This window comes from Equus quagga, chromosome 7, assembly GCF_021613505.1.
Source record: "Equus quagga isolate Etosha38 chromosome 7, UCLA_HA_Equagga_1.0, whole genome shotgun sequence".
Taxonomy (NCBI): Eukaryota; Metazoa; Chordata; class Mammalia; order Perissodactyla; family Equidae; genus Equus; species Equus quagga.
This window is the reverse complement of record NC_060273.1, coordinates 34623557-34651553: the sequence shown is the minus strand read 5'-3', so window position 1 is coordinate 34651553 and position 27997 is coordinate 34623557. Positions and strand designations below refer to the sequence as shown.

Genomic DNA, 27997 nt, shown 5'->3' with positions numbered 1-27997 from the left:
GTGGTGCACTTAAATTAAAAATAGCTATTAGCTCCACACCACCAATGAAAGCTTTCGGTGGTGACAAGGGCTCTTTCCACACGTTTAGCTTTCAGGAGAGAACATTTCCCCGATGTAACTTAGGAGGGTCACATAAAATACGTGTTTCAAGGAGCCACATTTGTTAATTCTGGAGCATTGTATGCACAATCTTCACCCCAAAATACAAAAGCTGATACAAATTGAGCTAAGTTAATATGCTTTGAATTAGTCTCAGTACTTAGAGAATATGCACTTAAATCTGAGATCTGAAAGTACTGGGAAAAAATTTTGTGAAAAGAACGTCAAGTTAAAAAACATATGTTTTATTATATTTACATGAAAATTAGATTTACATAGAAACAACGACAAAGAATAGTCTAGAATCTTGTCAATACTGGGTCATATATGGAAACTGAAAAGGAGTTATTTGTGTGTTTTGCAACATTTTAGCGTTTCTTTATAAAATAGGTTAAACTACTAATCCCCCCAAAAACAGGCAGTCTCATTAAAAAATAAATTAGAATAGCACTAACACTAACCCTATCACCTGAACCCATTCAGAAAAAAACATTAAGCTGAGCATCCAGTCTTTTACCATTCCAGGAAAAACAACTACATTGTCTAAGAAAATGTTCAGGAATGGACCCAGAGGGTGAATAAGAACAGGAAAATGCCAAAATATATGAGATAGTTTTACAAACCACCTCAATTAGCCTGGAAAGGTGAAATTTCAAGTAGATGCTAATTCCTGCTGTATTTCTGTTATGCTCACTCATGGAGAGTGTTCTGATTGTTATTTATAATCAGTATCAGGAGCTGAGGGGCCCAGAAAGGGCACCATTAAATGTCTCAGAAAAATAGACTTCTGACAAGCAGACTTGTCTCATCACACAAAAATGCATCTTTGTGGTCTATTTTCCCTCAAATTCTGTCTCAGCACAGAATCACCTATCATATTGGTCACATAGAGCTAGATTAAAAGGAGCTACTTTCACACTACAATAACCCAGGACCATAAATATTATAACTCTGATAATGCTGAGACAATCAAAGCAAAATATAATATGCAATAAAACTATCAGAAACCCCAGTGAGAATTCCTTCTTCTTAACCCTCATGCTTCCATTCAATATTTATCAGGCTGAACGGCAATTCTCACATGTCTGCTCCCTTTCAGTAGGAAACCTGAGGGCCAGGACCAAATTTCTCTCTGCATGCCGAGTGCAGCATGCTGCCTTGTGCTACACAAGCGCTCAACAAATACGCAGCCTCCGTAATGGAGGAAAACGTGAGATGGCAGAGAAGTGGGCTTAATTCCAGTTTTCCCACACGGAGAAAGAGCTCTATGAGGTCCCAGCTCTTTTGAAGGAGGGATAAAATCGTGATTAATTTTAGACTTTGTTAAATTAAATACGCATGTTCTAATTTCTCATGTAACCATACATAAAATTAAGAAACTGTATCTAAAATCCAAACTAGGAGACAGGGAAAATTGAAACAAGGAAAAAAAAAAAAACAACAAGAATCCAAAAGAAGGCTAGGAAAAAAGCAAAAGAGAAACATTGAAACAGGCAGGAAAAATAATGCAAAATAGGTACACAAAATTCCAAACATCCTACAGATACAATAAACGTAAATGGACTATACATTGCATGTTAAGTGACCAAGACTGACAGATAAAAACAACTTTTACAATAAGCTATTTATAAGAGAAGGGTTTGTTTATAAACCTAAGAAAAGGACTGACAGAGACAATAGGCGAATTCTAACCAAAAGAAAACTGGTGCAACTATATTACTATCTGCAAAAACAGACTTTATCCTTAGTAATGCTTTTAATCTTCAAGAAATCCCCTTCATAATGATAAAAGGTTCAAATTGCAGGAAGTTGTATCAACTCTAAATTTGTATCCCTGACACAAGACGGAATCAAAACGTACACAGCAAAAACAACTAGAATTATAAGAAAAATTCATAGAGTGGGAGATTTTAATATGCCTCTCAATAACGGATAGAAAACTGACTTGGGCTCCCTCAATTCCCACCTCCCCTAATTAGAAGGATATAAGAATTCTGAACAACCTCACAAACTTGACTCAGAGGATCCATACAGATACACTATATAGAACATCAGAATACATTTTTTTTCCTCCAGCATCTATAGATACAAAAAAAATACCAATCCTAGGGTGAAGATAAACGTAGCCTGGAACAGGGCTGCAGCTGACCCAGAGCTGGCGTGGAAGATGAGTGAGAACCATTTCTTCTTATTAGCCACTGAGATTTGGGGGGCTACTACAACATAATCCAATGAAAGCTAATATATCGAGTTTATTAATAATTTTTCGTTGAAATTAAAACAAAAATTCACAATGTTTACTGCTGTCTTTCAACTTTACCAGCTGAAAATATCGTCTGAATTAACAGGGATTTATTTTGGTGTCCTCCCACTTTCCTGTGCACCATCAAGGCAGTTTTAATGTTCTGAAAACTGAGATGATGCCAAGAAATCAATCAAAACCTAGCTTAAAAAAAAGACATTTACAGGAAATTTTCACATAAAAATTATTATTCATAAAACCAGCACAAAGAATAATCTTTCCAACTATAAATCTTAGTAATACCTAAACGAGGCCATTAATTTTAGGTTAAGAAAACAAACCAACTAATTATTCAGAAATATGTTACACACATTGGCTGTTTCTAAAAAAACTGAAAGATTGTGGGTACTCTCTGGGTAAGGAGATTCTTGAGCTCCCTCACGGGGAAAAGCGCTTCCAAATGCCCAGGTGAAGTGCAGACCTCAAGCTCTCAGGAAGGGCAAACCTGGCCCAAGCTCTGGCTCGGCCACATACTTGAATACACAACATTTTCTTAGTCTCCTTGAGGCTTATTTTAACCATATTTAAAATGAGGACAAATATGACTAAATGCACGCAAACAGCTTAGCATAAGGATGGAGTATAAGACAACATGTGTGTCAGCTAATACTACCACCAAAGGTAATGAACTAACACGTCGCACAGTTCTTAAAATGGGAGAAACGAAAGCAGCCTCTCATCCAGCACTTCCATCTGTCCCAACACTTGAGTATACCCTTTTGAATGCCTGACCTTGAATTTCTACTAAAAACTTACCAAGTCACAGAACTCGAACACCAGAAGATAGGGAATTGCTTCTACACATTGTCCAACACACTGAAGAATATTTGGATGCTGAAGAATACTGGCAAAAATAAAAGTTACAGTATTGTTCATCAGGGAGCATGCTAGTAAGACTGTTCAAACAGTCATCCAAATTTTAACATTCATCATGACAAATACAATAAACTGAAAAGAGCACATTAAGATTATACTTAACAGATATCTTCTGAGTTACATAATAATTAAATAATTCAAAGCCAATCAGGTCAACATTTTCACAAATTAAAAGTAGAACTCCTAACACAAGCATCTTTAACTTTAATCATTTAAATTTACAGTTTTCATTTTGAGGCAGCATTTAAAAAGAAGGCCGACTATATACTTACAAATTCAATAAGCACTTCAATCCATACATTAAATAACTCAGGACTCCTCAGGCTATCTGGCTTATATACTGTTTCCGTAAATTCCCACAGTACAGTTGCCCCTTAGTAGCCACAGGGGACTGCTTCCAGGACCTCCAGATACCAAAATCCACGGACGCTCAAGTCACTTCTATAAAATGGCATAGTATTTGCATATAACCCACGCACACTCTTCTGTGTACTTTAAATCATCTCTAGATTAGTTATAATACCTAATACGATGTAAATGCTATATAACAGTTATTATACTGTATTGATAGAGAATAACGACAAGAAAAAAATATGCGCATTTCAATGATGCAACCATCATAGGCCTTTTGATCCACAATGGGTTCAATCCAAGGATGTGGAACCCTCGGATATGGAGGCTGACTGTATATGCAAACTCTTTTGGGAAAATATTTTGTCCAAAAGGAAGTAAGAAAAAAAAAAGATATGTCAAAATAGTTTTTTAAAATACTTTTTAGTTTGAAGCAATTATGAATTAACATAAGTTGCAAAGATAGTACAAAGAGGTCCCATGTTGCTTTCACCCAGTCTCCTTCATTGACTACATCAGACACAATTCCAGTGCAATACCGGGGAACCGACACTAGGATCCAGCGTGTGTATATTCTCTGTCCTGTTATCACATGTGGAGATGTGTGCAAGCACCACCTCAACAGAAATACAGAACTGCTCCATCACCACAGAGACCTCCCCCTCGCTCCCCCTTTATAGTCACACCCACCTCCTTGCCTCCATCTTCCACCACCCCTAAGCCCTGGCAATCACTCATCCGTTTTTTCATTTCTATAATGTTCTCATTTTGAGACTATTACATAAATGGAATCATGCAGCATGTGGCCTTTTGACACTGACTTTTTTCACTCAGCGTCATGCCCTCAAGATTACCCCAGTTGTTGCACATATTAAGAGTTCATTCCTTTTTATTGCTGAGAAGGATTCCACGGTATGGATGTACCACAGTTTGTTTAACCGTTCACCTATTGAGGGACATTTGTTTTTCCAGTTTTTGGCTATTTACAAATAAAGCTGCTATGAACAATCTTGTAAGGGTTGTTGTGCGGAAGTAAGTTTTCATTTCTCTGAGATAAATGCCCAGGAGTGCAACAGGTGGGTTATAGGACATGATGATTAATTTTCTGTCAACTTGGCTGGACCATGGTGCCCAGATGTTTGGTTCAACATTATTCTGGAAGTTTCTGTGAGGGTGTTTTTGAATGAGATAATCATTTAATCAGCAGACTTTCAGTAAAGCAGACTATGCTCCACAATGTGGGTGGGCCCCACCCAATCAGTTGAAGACCTTAACAGAACAGAGACTCCCCAAGTGAAGAAGGAATTCTGCCAGCAAATGGCCTTGACGTGAACTAACACTGGTTCTTCCCTAGGTCTGCAGCCTGCTGGCCTATCCTGCAGATTTTGGACTTGCCAGTCTCCATAACTGTATGAGCCAATTCCTTAAAACAAAGTATCTATCTGATCTCTCTCACTAACCTATCTTAGCTATCTGTCTAGCTTACAGATTCTATTGGTTCATTTCTTTGAAGAACCCTAACACATATGGTAAGTGTATGTTTAGTTTTTTAACAAACTGCCAAACTATTTCCCAAAGTGGCTATTACATTTTACATTCCCACCAGGAATATATGAGACATCCGGTTTCTCTACATCCTCACTGGCATTTGGTATTGTCACTATATTTTATTTTTTCTAATACTTGTGAAGTGATATCTCATCATGATCTTCATTAATTACCCTAGTGGTTAGTGATGCTGAACATTTTTTCATGTGGTTGTTTGCTGTCCATATATCCTCTTTGGTGCAATGTCTCCTGGATTGTTTATTTTTGTTTTTTTACTGTTGAATTCTGAGAATTCTTTATAAATTCTAGATATGAGTCCTATATCAGACAGATGGTTTGCACATATTTTCTCCCAGTCCATAGCTTGTCTTTTCACCCTCTTGCCAGGGTCTTTCAACAGAGTAAAAATTTTTAATTTTTGATGATATCAATTTATCCTTTTTAAAATGGATCGTGCTTCTGCTGTCAGGTCTAAAGTCTTCATCGAGCCCTAGGCTCTAAGATTTCCTCCTATGTTATATTCTAAAAGTTTTATAGATTTACATTTTACTTTTAAATCTATGATCCATAGAGTTAATTTGTGTATAAGACGTAAGGTTTAGGTCAAGGATCTTTTTTCCCCCAAGGACTATCCAATTGTTCCAGCATCATTTTTTGAAAAAGCCATCTTTTCTCTTGAACTGCTTTAGCACCTCTGTCAAAAATCAGTTGGCCATACTTGTATGGGGCTATTTCTATGTTCTCTATTCTGTTCCATTGGTTTCTGTGTCTCTCTCTCTCTGCCAATAACACAGTCTTGATTACCATAGCTATATAAGAGGTCTTGAAATTGGGTAGAGTGATTCCTCCAACTTTATTCCTATGTTTTATAACTGTTTTGGCAATTCAAGTTCTTTTGCCTTTACGTATAACTTTAGAATAATCTCGTATAGAGGTTTTAAAAATTTTGTTGGGATTTCAATATGAATTACAGGAATCAGACAGGGAAGAATTGACATCTTTATGAGTTTCCCAATCCATGAACATGGTATGTTTCTTCATTCATTCCAGTCTTTGATTTCTTTCATCGGTGTTTTGCAGTTTTCAGCATATAAATCCTGTACTTAAGTATTTCATTTTTGCTTTTGAACGAGTGTAAATGTTATTTTATTTTAAATTTTGGTTTCTATATGTTCATTGCTAGTATACAGTAATAAAATTGACTTTTTTATGTTGATCATGTATCCTGCAACTTTGCTGAATTCATTTATTAATTCCAGGGGATTTTTTTGTAGGTTCCTTGGAATTTTCTACATAAAGCATCATGTCATCCACAAACAGAGACATTTACCTCTTCCTTTCTGATCTATATGCCTTTTGTTTCCTTTTCTTGCCTTACTGAGCTAGCTAGAACTTTCAAGAATATGCTGAATAGCAGTGATGAAAGTGAACATCCATGCTTTGCCTTGCTCTTGGGGGTGAAAGTCCTCAGTCTTTCACCATTAAGTATGATGCTAGATGTGTTTTTGCAGATGTTCTTTACCAAGTTGAGGAAGTTCTCTAATTCTAGTTTTCAAAGAGTTTTTATCATGAATTAGTGTGGGGTTTTTGTCACTTGTTTTTCTCCACCAACTGATATAATCATGTGATATTTCTTCTTTACCCAATTAATATGGTGGATTACATTGATTTATTTTCAAATACTGAATCAGACTAGCATCCCTGGCATAAACTCCAATCGGTTATGATATATAACTTTTCATATATTGCTAAATTCTATTTGCTAATATTTTGGTAAGAATTTTTACATCAATATTGGTGACAGATGTACTGGTCTATAGTTTCCTTTTTTGTACTGTCTTTGTCAGATTTTGGTATCGGGGTAATACTGGCTTCATAAAATGAGTTGAGAAGTGTTCCTTCCTCTTCTGTTTTCTAGAAAATATTGTGTAGAACTGGTATTAATTCATCTTTAAACATTTGTAGAATTCTACGGTGAAACCATCTACGCCTGGAGATTCCTTTTGAGAGTTTTTAAGCTGCAAATTCCATTTCTTTAATACTTATAGGTCTATTCAAATAATCTATTTCATATTGTGTGAGTTGCAGTGATTTGCGCTTTTTGAGGAATTGGTTCATTTCATCTAAGTTGTCAAATACTTAGAGCTGCTGGCCCCTTACTAGCCTTTTGATATCTTCAGGGTCTTACAGTGATATCCCTGTTTCATTCCTGATACCGGTAATCTGTGTCTTCTTTTATTCTTTATCAGTCTTGCTAGAGGAGTGTCAATTTTATTATCTTTCCAAAGAGCCAGCTTTACGTTTCATTGATTTTATCTATTGTTTTCCTGTTCTAAACTTTATTGATTTCTGCTCTTATCTTTAATATTTACTTCCTTCTGTATGCTTTAAGTTCATTTTGCTGTTCTTTTTCTAGTTTCTTAAGGTATGAGCTTAGATTACTGATTTGAGACTTTTCTTCTTTTCTAATGTAACTCTTTATAAGTAAGGTGTTGTTTCTCTCTGCTTTTAAGATTTTTTGTTCGTCTGTAATTTTCACAAGTTTGACTACGGCATGTCTTGGCATGGATTTCTTTGGGTTTATCTTGTTTGAGATTTGCTCAACTTCTCGAATCTGTAGGCGTGTCTTTGCCAAATTTGGAAAAGTTTTGGCTAATATTTCTTCCAATACTTTTTCAGCCCCATCTTCTACCTCCTTCATTCTGGGATGTCTGTGACATGAATGTTAAGATCTTTTGTTATAGTCCCTCATGTCCCTGAGGCTCTATTCATTTTAAGTCTATTTTCTCCTTGTTGTTCAAATCGGGCAGTATCTATTCTTCTGTCTTCAACTTCACTGATTCTTTCCTCTATCCTCTCCATTCTGCTACTGAGCTCATCCAATGAGTTTTTATTTCAGTTACGATATTTTTCAGTTGTAAAATTCCCATTTGGGTCCTCTTTATGGTCTTCTACTTCTTTGCTGAGACATTGCATTTCTTCATTTGTTTCAAGGGTGCTGTAATTTAATTGCTCATTGAAGCATTTTTACGATGGCCGCTTTAAAATCCTTGTCAGATAATTCCAGCTTCTCTGTCATCCTGGTGTCAGCATCTGTTGTTCTTTCTTACTCAAGTTGAGTCCTCTTGGTTCTTGGAATGAGGAGTGATTTCGATTGAAACCTGGACATTTGGGTCTTATGTTATGAGACTCTGGAGCTTATTTAAATTATGTATTTTGCAAGAAAGTCGTTTTAAACACCTGACTGTCAACAGACCACAGACTACGTTTGCAGAACATATATTAAGGTTTACTTACTAGTAAGGTTCTCCATTTTTCAAAAAAGTATCCTGTTCCTTTGGGCTTGCACTTGCTTTTAGCTCCTTCACTATTACTCTTGCTACACTAGTGCCCGTGTAAATCTCTCCAAGGAGGACCTAAAACCAAAGGACAGTTTTTTCATTTCACTTCCATCAAAACGTAAAGAAGTGCATCTCACTTATCAGGAAATGGAATACAGGAAAAGGAATTAAGCAACAAGCACATGGCCTTCGATTATTTTACATACTACATCCAAAAAAGCTTGGAAAACTAAAATATTTTCCTTCAGTTTTAAATCACTCCATCAGATATTTATAACATTCATATATTTATATGTAATTCTTTTCTATTTACTTAAAAATGTATTACACTTTCATGGAAATTACCAATGACACTACAGAAATTTCTAAGTTCAGTTCAAACATAACTCAAATGTTTCTCAAAAACACTTCAACTGAGTTTTGTTACTTTGTCTCCTGCACATATGAAAAAGTAAACTGACAGACAGCCAAGGTACAAACTATCACTGCATTCTAACTTTAAAAATCCATGGCATTCCAATTATTCCAGGCCTTTATCTTGTACTAAACCTCCAGTCAAAACATAGGGGAAATATAGTCTACGGAAATTAACAGAACACAAAATGAGAATGAAAATAAGAACAAGCTATAAGCGAAACATTAAATATAATATAGGACAGTGCAAAAGCATTCCAAAATACAATATTTAAGGTGAAAATTTTGATGAAGTAAAAGCTTTAATTTAATTTGCGAATAATCAAAACTAAAAGGCTTCCTTTTAAGATAGTTTTTCATAGTTTTATAAAACAGATTAATTTTAATGCCCGGGAAATAGAAAGTAAGAACTTGAACAAAATTTAATGTGTTTATTAGGAATATAAGGGTAAAAAAATGAACAGAACAAGAAATTCTGATAATTAACTATGTCTTATTCTTTGTTTCAAAGAACCAGCTTGTGCATAAGCCTGCCACTCAAAAGATATCAATATCAAAAAAGGGGGAGAATAATTAACAGACTACTGCAATAACCTGGCTCGTTGTCTCTCTCTCTCCGCCACCACTGTTATCATGCCTGGTGTTCAATATCTGCAGCGACAATTCATTCAACCCCTGGACCTCTCAGTTCTTTGACCTCACTTCCAATAATCTTTTCTAAGACCCCGTCTCAGGAAACACTTCCATGGGTGTAGACCTAGCCAATAATTGTATTATGTCCAAAACTAACTTATTCTCTACCAGTCCTTTGACTTCCAGCTCACTCACTTCAAGAGTCCAGTCCAACAAGTGTACAACCTGCCCCCCAAATTCATTAATGGTACCACTTTTCCACCATGCTGCCCCCAGCCCGGGGCCTCACTCCTCTCCCTGACAGCTTAGACCCCATGCTCCTTCAGTATCATCACTCTCACTGAGTTATGATAGCTTGGCCAACCCCAGTGCTGCTTACATTCAACTACCTGCCTACAATAAAAAGCACCAAAAGTAGACAAAAACACACAACCACAATGACTGGTCCCATTTTAAATTGGCGAGGGTCCTCAGCACTGCCCATCATCGCCCTGCCCTAGTTAACAGACTTCCCCAGAGGCCTCTTACACACCTTCTCCTCCTATCCAAACTTCCAACACATCTTTTTGCTCCTCCCTTTCAAACCAGCCTCTTATTCACTGAATAAAATAATCAGAAATGAACTCCCTCATTTTAACACCACACCCACCTGCACCTGTATCCACTCCCTCTGCTTTTCCTTTCATTTCAAGAGAGAGACTGTCTCTGCTCCTAACACCAAGTCCTACAAATGTGCTATGGATCCCTCCTACAATTACCCCTCTCTATCCTGCATAATCACTTTCTCCCCCTCATATAAACATGCTAAAATAGCCGCACATCCTATAAAAAAAACAAAGCAAATCAAAAAACCTCCCCTTGGCCCTCGGATGGTCCCAATGCTCCCCTTTAGAGTAAAACTCCTTATCAGAGTTGTCTAAACATGCTGTCTCCACTTCCTCCCTTGAACCCACTCCACGTGAGGATGTGACCCCTAAGCGGCTCTTTTGAGGATGCTGTGGACCTCATGTTGCCACATCCTAATCCTCCCAGTCTTGATCTTACTCAATGTGTCAGCAGCATTTACTATAATTCATCTTCTTGGAACTCCTTCACTGACTTTCAGAAAACTCCTGCCTCCTGCATCTCTTCCTGCTCACTGGCCGATTCTTCTGCTTCCTTCACTGGTTCTCCCTGACTGTGCTGACCTCTCCATGCTGCAGAGCCTCAGGGCTCAGTCCTCGCGCCTCCCCCTCTTCTCTGTGTTCACATTCTCGGTCATTTCATCTAGTCTCATACCTTTAAATACCATCCATAAACTGAGTTCTCCCAAATTTGTATCTCTGGCCTGGAACCTCTCTCTTGAACTCTAGATTTGTGTTTCCAACCGCCTACTTGATACCTCCATTTGGATGACCCACCTAACATACCCAAAAGCAAACTCCTGACTGACTTCCTCCTCTGCGCCTTCTTCTCCTTAGTCTTTCCCGTTTCAGTCGACAGCAACTCCATTCTTCCCGTCACTCAGGCCACAGGCAGTCATTCTGACTCCCCTCCTTCTCCAACTCCATCTCTGATCCGTCCCAAGTCCTGTATGCTCTTATTCAGAACTCCACCTTGGGTCACACCATTTCTCAAAACCCCAAGCTATCATCCAGGTCCAAGCCTGCTTGCATCTCTCCCTGTAGGACTGCAGTGGCCTCCTACCCAATTCCCCTGCTTTCCCCTTGGCCCTCTACAATGTAACTGCCAGAGGGATCGTTTTAAAAGGGAAGCCAGATTACATCAGTCGTCTCTCAGACTCTGGACCTTCCCATCTCACTCTAGGTAAAGCCAAAGTCTAAATGCATAGAACATCTCCCACCACCTGGCGCCCCTACACCCCTCTGAGCTTGTCTCCTACCACTGACTATTCCCTGTCTGATCAGCGCCTCCCCAGAAATCTAAGCCTTGGCAGGCCAGGGCTCTATCCTGTTTGCTGCTACGCTCCCAGCACTCCACAGGCCAGGACTTACCCTCTGCCTCCAGATCGCCTCCCACCACCGAGAACAACGCCTGATACACAACAGATTTTGCTAAATGGCTTAAAAGACTTGGTAACTAATGAAGTTGGGACAACATCAAAGATGCAGGACTGACAGACAACTCTGAATGGAAAAGACAAGAAACACAAGATGGCTGATTACAGAGCAAATACATCTTCCCGACTTGACTGCCCTGCCTATGGTGCAACCAGCCCTCAGTTAGAACCTTCCACAGAGAACGACTGCTACATCACGGAAACAGCCGCCAGACTAAGATCATTCCTCCTGAGCAACCTGCGGTAAAAAGACCAACAAAGCACTGTGACTACAGGCCACTCGACACGCTACAAGGAACAGAGAACAGTTCCTCTTATAAAAAGTCTATCATCTACAATTCTAAAGTGTTTTAAGTGCCATATGGGGAAGGGGGAAGAAAACTAAGGAGACAGGGGGAAAAGAAGAAAAAAACAAATAATTTAACTTGTGGAGGATAAAAAGCTTCCGAAATTCTGGTCTCTTTCCCCTTCTTACTGTTCTTATGCCAACCGTCCAGAAAAGTCTTTGGTATCTAAATAAAAGCCCTGCTCGGAAAAGCCTGTACACCAGGACTGCTGAAGCTCGCATTCCCGTGCAGTGTCAGGCGGCAATGGGGAAACTCGATTGGTACTTAACATCTAGAGAGAATGTAGAAGTCACACAATATAATTCTTAATTAGCTTTAAATTCTAAACAGTATAACCAAGAGGGGAAAAATTGAAAGCGAACAACATTTTACCTTTCCAAACCAGCCATTTCCAATTTCCTGTATATAATTTAGACTGTGGCGGGCAACTTGAGACTTCAAACCTTCTGTAGGAAAAAGAACATAAAAACTAAATATAAGCACTTAATGGAAATAAAATAAATATTAAACATATAACCTACAAAGTACAAACACTAACATAAATTTAATGCTTGTGCTAATAAAGGTAGAAATACATAAAACATCTCTTTCAAACTAATAATGCTAAACAATTTCAAGTTTCAAAACTGACAAGATTTTTGAATGAGTATCCTACCCTGATTCTTTAACACAGTGCACTGTTTCTTCTGATCCAACTACTCCACTATAACCATTCTCACCATTCCATTGGCCTTTACTTGGTCTTTAGTTTTATGGTGGAATAGGGCCCTCTGGGGACTGTCCCTCCTAGAAATGCTAAAAATCTTGTCAAAAACTGTCAGCACCCACCTTATCAAAACTATGGAAGATAGTCAAAGGTTTACAGCAACTGAAGTGAACCAGAAGAAACACCACTGAAACAGGGCAGAATTATTTTGTGGCTTTTCATTTACCCTGGCCCCACCTCCCTCCCCCGGCACAGCAGCAGTCTTAAAGATGAGCCAAGTTCCAGTGTGGGTACTGGCTCCAGAGGGAGCAGAATGGACCTTCTTCCCAAGAAACTGTTTCGTTTGACCACACTAGGGTTTCCTGGAAGGACTGCCGGAAGTGGCTTCCCTTTGTTTCACCTAACTCGAACTCTATCAGGATGCAGCAGCTACACATTCCCTAAAAACACTGAAAGGCAAATGAACAAGGCACTGCCACCTGGGGCAAAAAATAACAGCTGAGGCAAACAGCAGACATGCTGAAAGCTTTGGGGGAAATGCTGGGGAGTGAGACTTTTGGGGGGAATGGGGGCTTTGAAAAACTACTGCATATATGAGGGAACCTAGAGAGCCACACACATGCTCAGGGACGGACACACACTCAGAAAAGACTTGAGAAGAATATAAGCTTCCACCTCTGGCTCATGCTCAGCACAAGCAGGAAGTGAAGGCTAAGGCAGAGCAGTAAGTGGCCTGGGTGACAAGTGCCCCAACACAGAACCAAGGTGCAAGGACCCAGAGTACTTTCTGTTGTTTTCTTTCTCTTCTTCTTTTTTGCACATCATATTATTCAAAATATCCAGTTTGCAACAAAAAACTACAAAACATGCAAAGAAACAAGAAAGTATGGTCCATTCACACATACAAAAGAAATTTAAAAGAAAGTGTCCCTGAGAAAACATAGACACTGGCCTTACTAGACAAAACTTTAAATTAACTCTCTTTTAAATATGCTGAAAGGGCTAAAGGAAATCATGGACATGATTTCCCAATAAGTAGACAAGATCAATAGACAGATAAAAATTATTAAAAGGAGCCACATAGAATCTTGGCACTGAAAAGTACAATACCAAAATAAAAAATTCACCACAAGGGTTCCACAACAGATTTCAGCAGATAGACTAACCAATGAACTTCAATATAGGTCAAATTTGAAACTATCCAGTCTGAGGAGCAGAAAGAAAAAAGAATGAAAAAAATCAATGAACAAGGTCTAAGGGAGTTGTGGGATACCATCAAGTGGACCAACATACACATAATGAGAGTCCCAGAAGACAAGAGAGAAAAGGAGACAGGAAGAATATTTGAAGATATAATGGCAAAAAACATCCCAAATCTGTTAAAAGACAAGAATCTACACATCCAAGAAGTTCAACAAAGTCCAAGTAAGATATCCTCAAAGAGATTCACACCGAGACACATTATAATCAAACTGTTAACCAAAGACAGAGAATCTTGAAAGCAGCAAGAGAGAGCAACTCATCACGTACAAGGGATCTTCAAGGACTGCCACACAATTTCTCATCAGAAACCATGGAGGCCAGAAGGCAGCGAGATGACATATACAAAATGCTGCAAGAAAAGGACCATTCACCAAGAATTCTATAGCTGGCAAAACTATCTTCCAAAAATGAGGGAGAAATTAAGACTTTCCCAGATAAACAAAAGTTTAGGAAGTCTGCTGCCAATACACCTGCCCTACAATTGTTAAACGGAGGCTAAAATAAAAGGACACCAAACAGTAACTGGAACCTATATGAAGAAATAAAGATCTCTGGTAAAGGTAACTACATAGGTAAATAGAAAAGCCAGTGTTATCGTATTTTTGGTGTATCCTCTTTTTACTTCTTACTTAAATGATGAATGCATAAAAAATTATAAATCTGTGTGAATCGGCACACAACATATGAAGATGTAATTTGCGACAACATAAAGCAAAGGGATTGAGTTGTATACAGGAGCAGAGTTTCTGGATGCTATTAAAGCTAAGTCAGTATCAATCCAAACTCAACTGTTATAAATTTAAGATAAGTATAATCCCCACTGTAATCACTAAGAAGATATCTAACAAATATACACAAACGGGAATGAGAAGAGGATCATAATGGTACACAAAGACACACACACATAATTCCAAAGGCCTGTTTTGCAGAAATGGAAAAACTGATCCTAAAATTCATATGGAATTGCAAGGGACTCTGAATAGCCAAAACAATCTTGAAAAAGAAAAACAAAGTTGGAAGACTCATACTTCTCAATTTCAAAACTTACTACAAAGCTACAATAATCAAAACAGTGTGGTACTGGCATAAGGATGAACATACAGATCAATGGAATACACTTGAGAGTCTGCAAATAAACCCAGGGAAGTATGGTCAATTGATTTTTAACAAGGGTACCAAGACAATTTAATGGCGAAAGAACAGTCTCTTCAAACACTGTTGCCAAGACAACTAGCTATCCACCTGTAAATGAATGAATCTGGGGGCCGGCCTGGTGGTGCAGGGGTTAAGTTCACACACTCTGCTTCACAGCAGCCTAGGGTTTGCTGGTTTGGATCCCAGGGGCAGACATGGCACCGCTTGGCAAGCCATGCTGTGGCAGATGTCCCACATATAAAGTAGAGGAAGAAGGGCATGGATGTTAGCTCAGGGCCAGTCTTCCTCAGCAAAAAGAGGAGGATTGGCAGCAGATGTTAGCTGAGGGCTAATCTTCCTCAAAAATAAATAAATAAATACTATTAAAAAAAATGAGCCTAGACCCTTACCTCATACCATATACAAAAATTAATGGGTCAAAGACCTAAATTTAAAAGCTAAAACTATTAAAAGTCATAGAAGATGATATAGGAGCAAATCTTCATGACCTGGGATTAGACAGTGGTTCTTAAATATGATACCAAAAGCACAAGAAACAACAGAAAAAAGCAGATAAATTGGATTTCATCAAAGTTAAAAACTTTTGTGTATCAAAGGACACTACCAAAAGAGTGAAAAGACCACCCACAGAATGGGAGAAAATATTTGAAAATCATATATTATTATGAAGCTATTATAATTAAGATACTGTGGTACTGGGACAAGGAATTGATAAATTAACTAATGAAACAGAATAGAAAGCCTAAAGCAGATGCACACACATATGGAACTAAAAAGCAGAGAGGGAAGGACGGACCAATCAATAAATGAAGCTGAAAAAGACATAGTAAGCTACAAGGAAAACTCATGGACTCTCTCCTAACACCATACTCAAAATCACTTCAGGATGAGTTATGGATTTAAATTAATTTAAATCTCAAAGAAAAACCTTAAAATATTGAAAAGGAAGTGGTTAAATATCATTTTGATTACAGAATAGGACAGGATTTCTTTCTTTTTTTCTTTTTGTTGAGGTAATATTAGTTTATGACATTATATAAATTTCAGGTGCACATCATTATATTTTGTGGAAAGCATTTCTTAAGACAGAAAAAACTCTAACTCTAAAAAACAGATTAAATTTGGCTATATTAAAATTAGGATCCTTGTTCATAAAAAAATTATTTTTTGTTTATATTTAATATTTTTAGTGTATACTTTTGATTTCCTCTTATTTCCTTTTCTGTATGTTTTTTAGCTATTTTCTTAGTGGTTACCATGGAGATTACAGTTATCATCCTAAATTTAGAACAATCTAGTTTGAACTGATACCAATTTAGCTTCAATAGCAACAGAATATACCATTTGACACCCAACTGGCAGGAATATAACTTGGCAAAACTCCTGCGGAGGGTAAGTTGGCAATATCCATGAAAATAACAAACACATGTACTCTGCGACCCACTTTTAAAAATTTATTCTACAAGTATACTAGCACAACAACAACGTGCAAACCCGCATAGGTAAAAGCTTTGATTAGAAACAACTCAAATATCCATCAATAGGAGACTGGGAAATAAACTGTGCTAGGTCCAGACAATTTACATAGTATGACCCTGTTAGCAAAAATAAACAAGCTCTCTTTATTCTTATGGAAAGATCTCTAAAGCATACTGGTAAGCGGGAAAAGCAAGATGCAGAATAATATATTTACCATGCCACCTTTGAGTTAAAAAAAGGTAGAGAGAGGGGAATATTTGCATCAAGAAACTGGAAAGATGTGTAGGAAACCAAGAAGTTACCTAGGGAAGGTGGGGGTGGGAGGTCAGGTCAGAGTCGAAGATTAGAGAGAGACTTTTTACCATATGTACCTTTCTAAGTTTTGATTTTTGAACCATGTAACTACATTATCTATTCAAAAAATAAAATATGCTTTAAAAAGAGAAAAAAGGAAAAAACAGGTAGAGCTTCTTCCAGACTTGCTTTGGAATGTGGTGAGCCTTTTTCACTTAATACATTACAAATATCTTTCATAGCAAATATCGTTCACCTGCATCCTTTTATAGGACCACTTGATATTCCACTGTATGGATTTACCATAATTTAACAAGTTACACATCGACTTTAACCTGGTTCCATTTTATACTGCCAGAGAGTGCTGCAATAGCCACGTCATCCGACTCAGGTGAAGCCAACCAGAATGGCTCTTCGAGGGTTTTCTTTCTGGCCAGAGGAGAGAGAAGTTCCTTTCCTGTCTGGCTGTAACGCTACAAGGATATGAACCTGGAGGTGGCAGCAGCCATGCTCCCTACTGAGGAAAGAAGCCTGCGAGACTAAGCCAACATGCAAAGAGAAGAGAAAATGTGGACTGAATGTGTAGTGCTGACGGTGCCTGAGTACCTGGCTCTGGCTGTCTCTAAGTCAGCTTAACCCCTGCTCTTGCCAGGGGCTGGTTCCACGGATCAGAAAATTCCCTGTTCTACATATGCTGAGCTGAGTTAGGATTCTGTTACTTGAAATAAATTCCTGAGAGTTAGACTCCAGGCCTGGAGAAGCCTCTCAGGACTTCCCTAAAGTATATTATCAAGTAAGCAGATATAAGATACAATATTTCTAGTTAGAGTTGAGTATACTCACGTTTACCTTATCCCAGGGACATATGAGACTCCTTTTAAACTTCACTATTTTGGTTGAAGTAATGGTAGTATTGTTACTTACAGAAATTAAAGCTAAATACTACATGTCATTTTTCTTAATGCTGCGAAATCTACAAATGTTAAATACACCTAACTTTACAAATATTTTATATGAAATGCACCAGCTGCGTCATGTTTTAAGTTACTTTTTCTTTTAGTCAGACACGCCTACAGCAGTATAATCAACTGTTGGGTTTATACTGCCCTAAACAGACACCACTGTGGGCACAGTACCACAAAAGGCAGGACTGGCACCTACAAACACTCTTGGCAGTCTTAGAAATCCCTAATTCTTGGACCACCAGTCATATTCAATTTTATAACAAAAAATCAAGTAACATTTAATCAAACCTCTATCTTAGGATGAAAAGTCAACCCAATTAATTTATCCAAATATATGCTTCTTCCCCAAACACAGGACATCCCAGGAGAAGACAGTAGGATCCTACTCAGCAAGACAAGCAGTGTGGAGAACCAGCAGAGAAGCCTGTCTACCAAAACACAGGCCAGGAGCTCTGTCTGAGAGTTGCATTTCAATGAATCGAGGACACTAGTTTACTCTTACACCAGACCCAGGGTCCAAAAGGAAAGAACTCAGCTTTTGCAGGAATGCAATGGGCCTGAGCACTAGAATGCAGCTTTACCAGGAAGCAGAAGGAAAAGCAAGCAGAGAAGACAGGCAGCCCAATTATTTTATGATTAGCAGCAAGGCGCCCATTCTCACTTCTCAGAAATAACTCACCAACATATGACATTAGGACATGAGGTCTTACCTACAGAAGGCTGGAACTGTGATGGAGCTGGTAGTGAAATATTTGGTACTGAAAGGGTGAAAACTTCTGCTGGGGATTGAACGGAGGGAGTATCTTCTGCTGGTGGTGTGAAATCTATTTCATCATCAAAATTATCTTCAAATTCCTAACATAAAAGAAGAGCAATGTTATAGCCAATATAAATCAGTTTGAGAGCAAATATTAAAAACATCTGCTAACATTTAAGATATGAACGTTTATTCATTCATTTGGAATATGCTGCCATAATTTTTTTTCCAATTCGTACTTACTTCAAGTAAAGAGCATATATAGCAGGATAAATAAGATTTGAAAAGAAATTATACATGCTTTATGTAACTTTTTAAACTGACAGCCTAAAGTTGAATGCAAAATTTTCTAAAATGACCACAGAACTTAAAATGGAAATACTCTTCTAGGTTCAAAATTTGACTCTTAAGTTACTATAGTTTAATCTATTCTTTTTTTAATTCACTTTCACAAATCTCTTTGCATACTAAATCAAAACAAATTTATTTTATTTTTAAATTGTATACACATTTCAATAAGGTCAGTGAAAAGACAGCAAAAATATTTTTTAAGCGAGTCCTATTTCTCTGGAAAGAGCAACAATGGAAAAATTACTAAGCCGGGTAGAACAATCAAGATCTGAACCACAGAGGTTAATATAAAACTGCGTAGCATGTAAGTGCAATTAACACTCTAAGGACATCCAGTTTTCTAAAGACGGCAACTTTCAAATTGAGCCTGCACCAATAAAGCTGTGGAAACCTTTTAAGGAACTGTGTTCAGCAGAAAGCTAACCTGACTCTTCCTATTATTCCAGTGAGCTGGGTCTACTCGAGGTCATGTTAATTTAACACAGATACAGATGATTAGCAGGGTCATTTGCTCGTTAACTAACAAGTATTACCCCCCAGGCACCATGACAGAAGCTGATAACAGAACAGTGAACAAGACTGTTTTCCATTCCTCTATGGAACACCCTTCTTTCCATTTTCCTTTTCTACCACTTCCCCCTTGGCGCCCATACAAGGAAGAAACTAAGTTATAAGGGTAGATTTCTCTGACACAACATTCATGTTCTCATGTGCACGTGAAAGGATATCATTCTCACATATCTCATACGTTGTCAAATGCATTAGGACGTTATTGCCATGTGTGACAGGGGAGGGGGGAGCAGGACAATGAGGTAGCATAACTTCAATCTATAAGGGTACCTTTAAACAGAGAGCTCTGTTCAATTTTCCATTTGGACATTCCTAAAGGTTCTCTCCTTAAAAAAGACTTTATCCATCACTTCTAACTTAAAGATAATGCCACTCAAAACTTCGGCAGCAGCATGATATACTATTAGGCAGCAGATGATTCTAAAGATTCAGGGAGGTAACAGTATAATTTTTTATAAATGAGGCTGTGAGAGAAGACTGGGTCACTTCTAAATTATGCCAGTGGCTATGAGGAGGCACTTGGGCAGGTCACTTACTTTACCAGACTGTAGCGTCCTGGTCTGGAAGATGACTTCCCAGGGACCACTCCTCTCTAAAAGTGCACAGTTCTAAAGCTAAAGGAAACCCACAAATTACAGACAGTGATCTTCCTCCATCACATAGTGTGCAGAGCTGGAGAGGACCTCCTATAAACTCCCTGGGTCAATGCTGAGATTCAGGCGGGTTGGAACAAGCCAAGGCAGGAATGAGGCACCATGACACGTGGGAGAGACACGAGATTTCAGCTTCAGCAACGCTGACCAGACTTTATCTCTGTCCCCAAATGGCCAGGTGTCTGTGCAAAGCCCCTCAGCAAGAAAGTCAAGCAACACAGATTTTCTGCCTGCCACTGTGTCCCCATGTGGCACAGTCATTAATTTTCCACGAAGTGTCTGCAGTGATTCTAGCGCCTAGGCGCCGATGTCATGAATAAAGCCCTACATGTCTGGGGTGAAATCTTCTAAAGGCAATGATCTGTGCTAGTGAAGTCTGCTCCTCCAGTCATCCTTTGTCCTCAACCTTCCGTGTGTATAATGCTAGTGTGGAGCCGAGAGGATGGCACATGTCCTTACCTCCTCAGAGCTGCCACCAGACTCAAGGTAAAGAGAACACATAACAGAAACAGGTGTGAGACTCTAGAAATAAGGTTCCTGCATCCACTAAAAAGGTTTTAGCTACAAGACAGCTTTCTCTTTCCCCAAATTGAGCCAGTGGCCCTGGGGACAGCTAGTAGGGCTCTACATTAAGGACTATTTTCTCTGCACGCATGAATCCCTTTTTTTTTTTCTTTCCTATGTATTCCTTTTCAACAAGTATTGACTGAGCCCTAATACAAGCCAGCAGGCATGTGGTAAGCTCTACAGCAGGATTTCCCAGCTGGTTTCTGGCAGATTCTACCCATCTGCGGCTACAACGCCAGCCCTTCTATGTTACCAGCCACTCCCCAACCCCCACTCCCCAGGGTTTACAATCAGCAGCATTCTTTTTTTCTCCCCCTTAGGGAGACACTTTTGAAGAGCAGTGGTCAGTTATTTTGTAGTATTTCCTTCAATTTGAGTTGTCTGATATTTTCTCAAGAATGGACTCAAGAGGTAAACTGAAAGATGTTCTTCTTCATATACAAAACACACTGGGGGATCCCTTGGCCTCAATAATCTTAACCACACATTCATCAGTGCACAAAAGTTTGGAAATAAATCAAAACCAGCCTGCCCTTCCTTCTAGGCTTTATCGCAAGTGAATTCAATCATCATGCTTTATTCCTCACTTAGCAAAATCAATTAAAACAGACAAAGAGTTATTGTCAACGATGCTCTCAGGCAGGGTTAGCAAACTACAGCTGGCGGACCAATCCAAACCACCTATTTTTATAAATAAAGTTTTACTGGAACAGGGCCATTTGCTTACATATTGTCTATGACTGACATAGCACCACAATGGCAGAGTTGAGAGTTGAGTAGCTGTGACAGAGACTGTACGGCCCACAGTATTTACTATTTACAATGGCAGAAATACTTACTATCCGGCCCTTATAGAAAAAGTTTGCTGAAAAAGTCCCCTACTCCCAAGGGAGTGTGATACATAGCCATTCCATTGATAAATGTATCAGAAGATGATTTTAAACATTCCTCCTGTCTGTGCTCACCTTAAAGTCTATTTCTGGGTCCTTACAGCAGGATACACAGTTGGCAATTAACACTATTAATATCATTAAACTGCACACAGATAGGATCACAAAGGATGAGGAAACTTCCACAGCAGGTGCCTCACCTGGAAAGACAGAGAAATAATATTAAAAACATGGCCATTGCAAAATCATCTTTATATAAGTAAACCAATTTATTTTCTACCAGATGGAAATGGGATCAAGAGTTAACAAAACAATGCTAAAGTGCCCAAGATAAAGCTGATGACTAATCCAGGACAAGAAGCTGGGTCTTTTTTAAACTTTATTTTGAAACAATCTTAAGATTTACAGAAGAGTTCCAGAAACAACAGAGACAGTCCTCATATACCCTTCACCCAGCTTCCATTAACATTAACGTCTTACGTTACCATGGTAAATTTATCAAAACTAAAATAGTAACATTGGTACAATACTCCTAAATTTCAGACTTTATTTGGATTTTACCATTTTTTTCACTAATGTTCTTTTTCTTTTCCAGGAGTCAATCCAGGCTAACAACGCTGCGTTTAATCATCATGTCCCCTCAGTCTCCTCCAATCTCTGCTGTTTCTCAGTCTTTCCTTATGTTTCCTAACTGACACTTTTGAAGAGCAGTGGTCAGTTATTTTGTAGTATTTCCTTCAATTTGAGTTGTCTGATATTTTCTCAAGAATGGACCAAGGTTATAGACATTTGGAAGAATCCAGAATCCCACAGTAGTGGTCTGCCCTTCTTGTTGCATCATGTCAAGAACACACGATGTCGGCACCCCTCATTCCTGGTGATGAGAACCATGATCACGTGGTCAGGTGGTTTCTGCCAGGTTTCACCACTGCAAAGTTACCACTTTCCCTTTACATACTCTCTTCCTTAAAAGTGAGTCACCGAGTCCACTGCACACTCACAGGGAAGGGAATTAAGCTGTACTCCCTGGAGGGAGGAATATTACAGAATTTCTAGACGTAAAAACCACTACAGTAATCAACATGTCGGGGAGACACTCTGAGGCTATGCAAATATCCTGTGTCTCCTTAAAGTTTTGCACACCAATTTTCACATTTGTCAGTGAATCTTGCCTGCAGCAATTAACACTGTGATGTTCTAATGGTGATTGTCTATTTTCCTCATTCCTTCTACAACCATTATTTGGAATTCTTCCTCAAGGAAGACTTCTCCCTTCTCCCTCACTTATTTGTTCATTCATTTAGATAGTTACAGATTCATAGATATTTATTTTCTATTCTTTGGGTTTATAATCCAATATTATCATTATGTTGTGGCTCACACTGTTCCAGCTTTGGCCCCTGGGAACTCTTTAAAGTTGACTGCTGGGTCCTTTGGACATGCTCCCCCCTTTTCTTTTTCCCTCCAACACTTCCTCACTTTCTGGCACTACCGGAAGCTCCAGGCTCCTCTTGTATTTTCTCTTCTCTGGCTTTAGAATCAGCAACTTCTCCAAGGAGCCCTGATCATGATAAGGAATGTTTCTAGTGGAGCAGGGATCAGCAATCTACAGCTTGTGGTTGCATGGCAGGGGTACACCCTCTGCCCGCAAACACACACACACACCAGCTAAGAATGATTTCTACATCTTTAAGGGTTGTTTTTAAAAAAATTAAAAAAATTAGCAACACATATTGCGGGTGAGCCACAAAGACTAAAATCTTTTACTACCTGGCCCTTTACAGAAAAAGTTTGTAATCCCCATCTAGAGCATATTTTCACATCTTACTTTCAGCAAAGACTTAGTTTCTGGAAAACATCTTATTCAACTGGGGCTATCTTGAACTTTTTCTTTGTTAGGGCAAACTATTAAGTTTCACCTACGGGTGTTTTACTAAGAAATAAACTTTCCTTTTTATTCTCCCCAGCTTTATTGAGATATAATTAACATGAGTTTAAAGTGTACAATGTGATGATTTGATATATGTATATATTGCAAAATGATTACCACAATTAGGTTAGAAATAGACTTTTCCTTAAAATCTTCGTCTATGGCTATGTGATCAAACACACCAAGTGGAAGACATGGAGACAAATCAATGAACGACACCACCCTTTTTTCTTAAAATGTAAGTATAGTACCTGAAGCAAATAAAAACTAACCCAAACTCCTGTGTGAGCAAAACACTCTTGAATACAAAACAGCTTCAGTGAAGAGCAGAGAAGTCTAAAATCAAGTGAAAACAGGACTAAGTTCCTTGTCAATAACAAAAGGTCTATTTGTGAAAGAGCAATGCTAAAACATGCTTTATTACAAATGGGGCTGGACTCCAGCTGAGCCTTCTCCTTGAGTTTGTGTTGCTTAAAAATAATACAGTTTAAAAGGATTGTCAAGAGAGACCCAGTTCTCATTTTAAAAAGCACACATGTAGGACATCAGCGACATGGCAGAGTGAGCTCACCTGGGACTCTCTCCCCTCCAAACTACAACCAAAATGGAACAACTGAATTTCAACTAATAACTCTTAATAATACAGAGACCGTCAGAGACCCACAGCAGCCAAACGACGACGGAGGGTGGAGAGGCTGGAGCCGCCCTTGGAGGAGCTGGAACAGGGTAGGAGAGAACTTCGTTCCCTCCCCTAGAGACTGGGATTGCTGCCGCAGGTGAGGGAAGGAGCAGGTGAGGGGCTGCACGTCTGCGGGATCATCTAGGACTCCCACCGCCGGTGCAGTGGAAACCCTCTAACGAGGGAAAGCTTTCGCATGGGGGGACCCCATCAAGCCAGGGTCCCAGGAAACCAGAGAGGGAGAGCTGATCAGAATCCAGGTTGGTGCGCGAGAGAAAGTGCCCCTCCTCTCCCAACCTGTGCTGCGTGCCGCCATCGTGACTGAAGGTGGAGGGCTAAGAACGCATGGATCTCAACCCCCTTCTAGTGGCGACAGGCTGTAACTGCAACCAAATAATAGCATCATGCACAAAAACCGCTCCTCAACCATCCAGCAATTTATAAAAGCTCCAGTCCACAAGGAAAACAGTAAAGATACAGAATTAAGTCCTGAGGACTTGGAAATAGGTAAACTAAGTGAAAATGAGTTCAGAGTAGCTATCATCAAAAAACTCAATGAGGCAAAGGGAAATATAGAGAAACAAGTCAATGAGTTCTGGAGTTACTTCACAAAAGAGATTGAAACTATAAAGAAGAATCAATCAGAAATACTAGAGATGAAAAATACAATGGATCAGATAAAAGAGAATACGGATTCCCTGAATGCACGTGTAGATACCATAGAGGAGCAAATTAGCATAATCGAAGATAGACAGGCTGAATGGCTCCAGACAGAGGAAGAAAGAGAACTAAGAATTAAAAAGAATGAGGAAAATCCCAGAGAAATAGTGGATTCAATGAGGAAATCCAATTTAAGAATTATCAGAATACTTGAGGGCATAGAAAAGGAAAATAGAGCAGAAAGTGTGCTTAACAAAATTATAGAAGAGAACTTCCCAAATCTAGGAATTGAGGGAGAAATGTGTGCAGAGAAAGCTTTCAGATCTCCTAGATTTGTCAACATAAAAAGATCTACTGCAAGGCATACAGTAGTAAAAACGGCAAAAATGAATGACAAAGAAAGAATACTCAGGGCAGCAAGACAGAAGAAAATAACCTACTAAGGAACTCCTATCAGACTTTCAGAGATTTCTTTACAGAAACTTTACAAGCTAGGAGAGAATGGAATGACATATTCAAAACTTTAAAGGATAAAAATCTTCAGCCAAGAATACTCTATCGAGCAAGAATATCCTTCAGATATGAGGGAGAAATTGAATATTTTCCAGACAGACAAAAGTTAAGGGAATTTGTAACCAAAAGACCTCCACTACAAGAAATCCTCAAGAAGGTTCTCATACCTGAAAAAAGAAAAAAAGGGAGAAAGGGGTCACAAACCAGAGAGTAGGGAGACAGATAGAACCAGAATAGGATAGCAAATATTCAACTATAGCATTAGGATAAAGGGAAGGAAACCACCAAAGCAAAGACGATCTTATCACTCTAACCACAAACTCATAACACGAGTTGGAATAAGAGAGGAAAATAATAATTTAGGAGGGGAAGAGGAAAGGGACTAAATCAGTCTAGGCCAAGTAAGTAACAGACCACCAGAAAATGGACTATATTATACACAAGATTCTAAATACAAACTTCAGGGTAGCCACTAAACTAAAAACCAGAACAGAGACACAAAACATAAATAAGGAAAAATCTAAGAAACCCAAATAAGAAATTGTAGAAGTCAATGGGTAGGCAAAAACACACAGGACGAGAAACAAAGGTAATGCAGAAAAACCGGATAACCAGCGACAGAATGACAGCATTAAGTCCACATGCATCAATAATCACCCTCAATGTAAACCGATTGAACTCTCCAATAAAAAGACACAGAGTGGCAAAACGGATTAAAGAACAAGATCCAACAATTTGTTGCCTCCAGGAAACACACCTCAGCCCCAAGGACAAACACAGGCTCAGAGTAAAGGGGTGGAGGACAATACTTCAAGCTAATAGCAAGCAAAAGAAAGCAGGTGTTGCAATACTTATATCAGATAAAGCAGATTTCAAAATAAGGCAGGTAAAGAGAGACACAGAGGGACAATGTATAATGATCAAAGGGACACTTCATCAAGAAGAAATAATGCTTATAAATATCTATGCACCCAACACAGGAGCACCAAAGTTCATAAAGCAACTATTAACAGACCTAAAGGAAGATGTTAAAAATAACACAATAATAGTAGGGGACCTCAACACCCCACTCACATCAATGGACAGATCATCCAGACAGAAAATCAACAAGGAAATAGTGGAGCTAAACGAAAAGCTAAAACAATTGGACTTAATAGACATATATAGAACACTTCATCCCAAAACAGCAGAATACACATTCTTCTCAAGTGCGTATGGAACATTCTCAAGGATAGACCATGTGTTGGGAAACAAGGCAAGCCTCTAGAAATTTAAAAAAATTGAAACAATAACAAGCATCTTCTCCAACAATGCTATAAAGCTAGAAATTAATTACAAGAAAAAAGCTGAGAAAGGCACAAGGATGTGGAGACTAAACACTACGCTATTGAACAAGCAATGGATCATTGAAGAAATTAAAGAAATCAAAAAATACCTGGAGACAAATGAAAGTGATAACACGCCATATCAACTCATATAGGATACAGCAAAAGCTGTATTAAGAGGAAAATTCATTGCAATACAGGCACATCTTAACAAACAAGAAAAATCCCAAATAAGCAATCTTAAACTACACCTAACTGAATTAGAGAAAGAAGAACAAACAAAGCCCAAAGTCAGCAGAAGGAGAGAAATAATAAAAATCAGAGCAGAAATAAATGCTATTGAAACAAAAAAGGCAGCAGAAAGGATCAATGAAACAAAGAACTGGTTCTTTGAGAAGATAAATAAAACGGACAAACCCCTAGCCAAACTTACAAAGAAAAAAAGAGAGAAAGCTCAAATAAACAAAATCAGAAGTGAAAGAGGAGAAATAAGAACAGACTCCACAGAAACACAACGGATTATAAAAGAACACTACGAAAAACTATATGCCAACAGAATGGATAACCTAGAGGAAATGGATAAATTCTTGGACTCCTACAATCTCCCAAAGCTCACTCAAGAAGAAGCAGACAATTTGAACAGGCCAATCACAAGGAAAAAGATTGAAACAGCAATCAAAAACATCCCGAAGAATAAAACCCCAGGACCAGATGGTTTTCCTGGGGAATTCTACCAAACTTTCAGAGAGGATTTAATACCTATCCTTTTCAAGCTATTCCAAAAAAGTAGGGAGGATGGAACACTTCCTAACACATTCTACGAGGCCAACATCACGCTGATACCAAAACCTGACAAGGATGCCACGAAAAAAGAGAACTACAGGCCAATATCGCTGATGAACATAGATGCAAAAATTCTAAACAAAATTTTGGCAACCCGAATTCAGCAATTCATCAAAAGGATCATACATCATGATCAACTGGGATTCATACCAGGGACACAGGGATGGTTCAACACCCGCAAATCAATCAACGAGATACACCACATCAACAAACTGAGGAATAAAAACCACATGATCATCTCAATAGATGCAGAGAAGGCATTTGACAAGATCCAACAGCCATTTATGATAAAAACTCTGAACAAAATGGGCAGAGAAGGGAACTACCTCAACATAATAAAGGCCATATACGACAAACCCATAGCCAACATCATACTCAATGGGCAAAAACTGAACACCATCCCCCTGAAAACAGGAACGAGACAAGG

General features: G+C 38.6%; 1 protein-coding gene across 1 annotated transcript in view; it reads right to left on the bottom strand.

Annotated features, from left to right (window-relative positions):
- The window catches only part of LMTK2 (lemur tyrosine kinase 2), a 95803-nt gene that overhangs the window by 42380 nt on the left and 25426 nt on the right, over positions 1-27997 (bottom strand). The window contains 5 exon segments of the mRNA XM_046668054.1: positions 3158-3245; positions 8474-8592; positions 12343-12416; positions 18543-18687; positions 21696-21820. Coding sequence (XP_046524010.1) covers positions 3158-3245; positions 8474-8592; positions 12343-12416; positions 18543-18687; positions 21696-21820 — 551 coding nt within the window.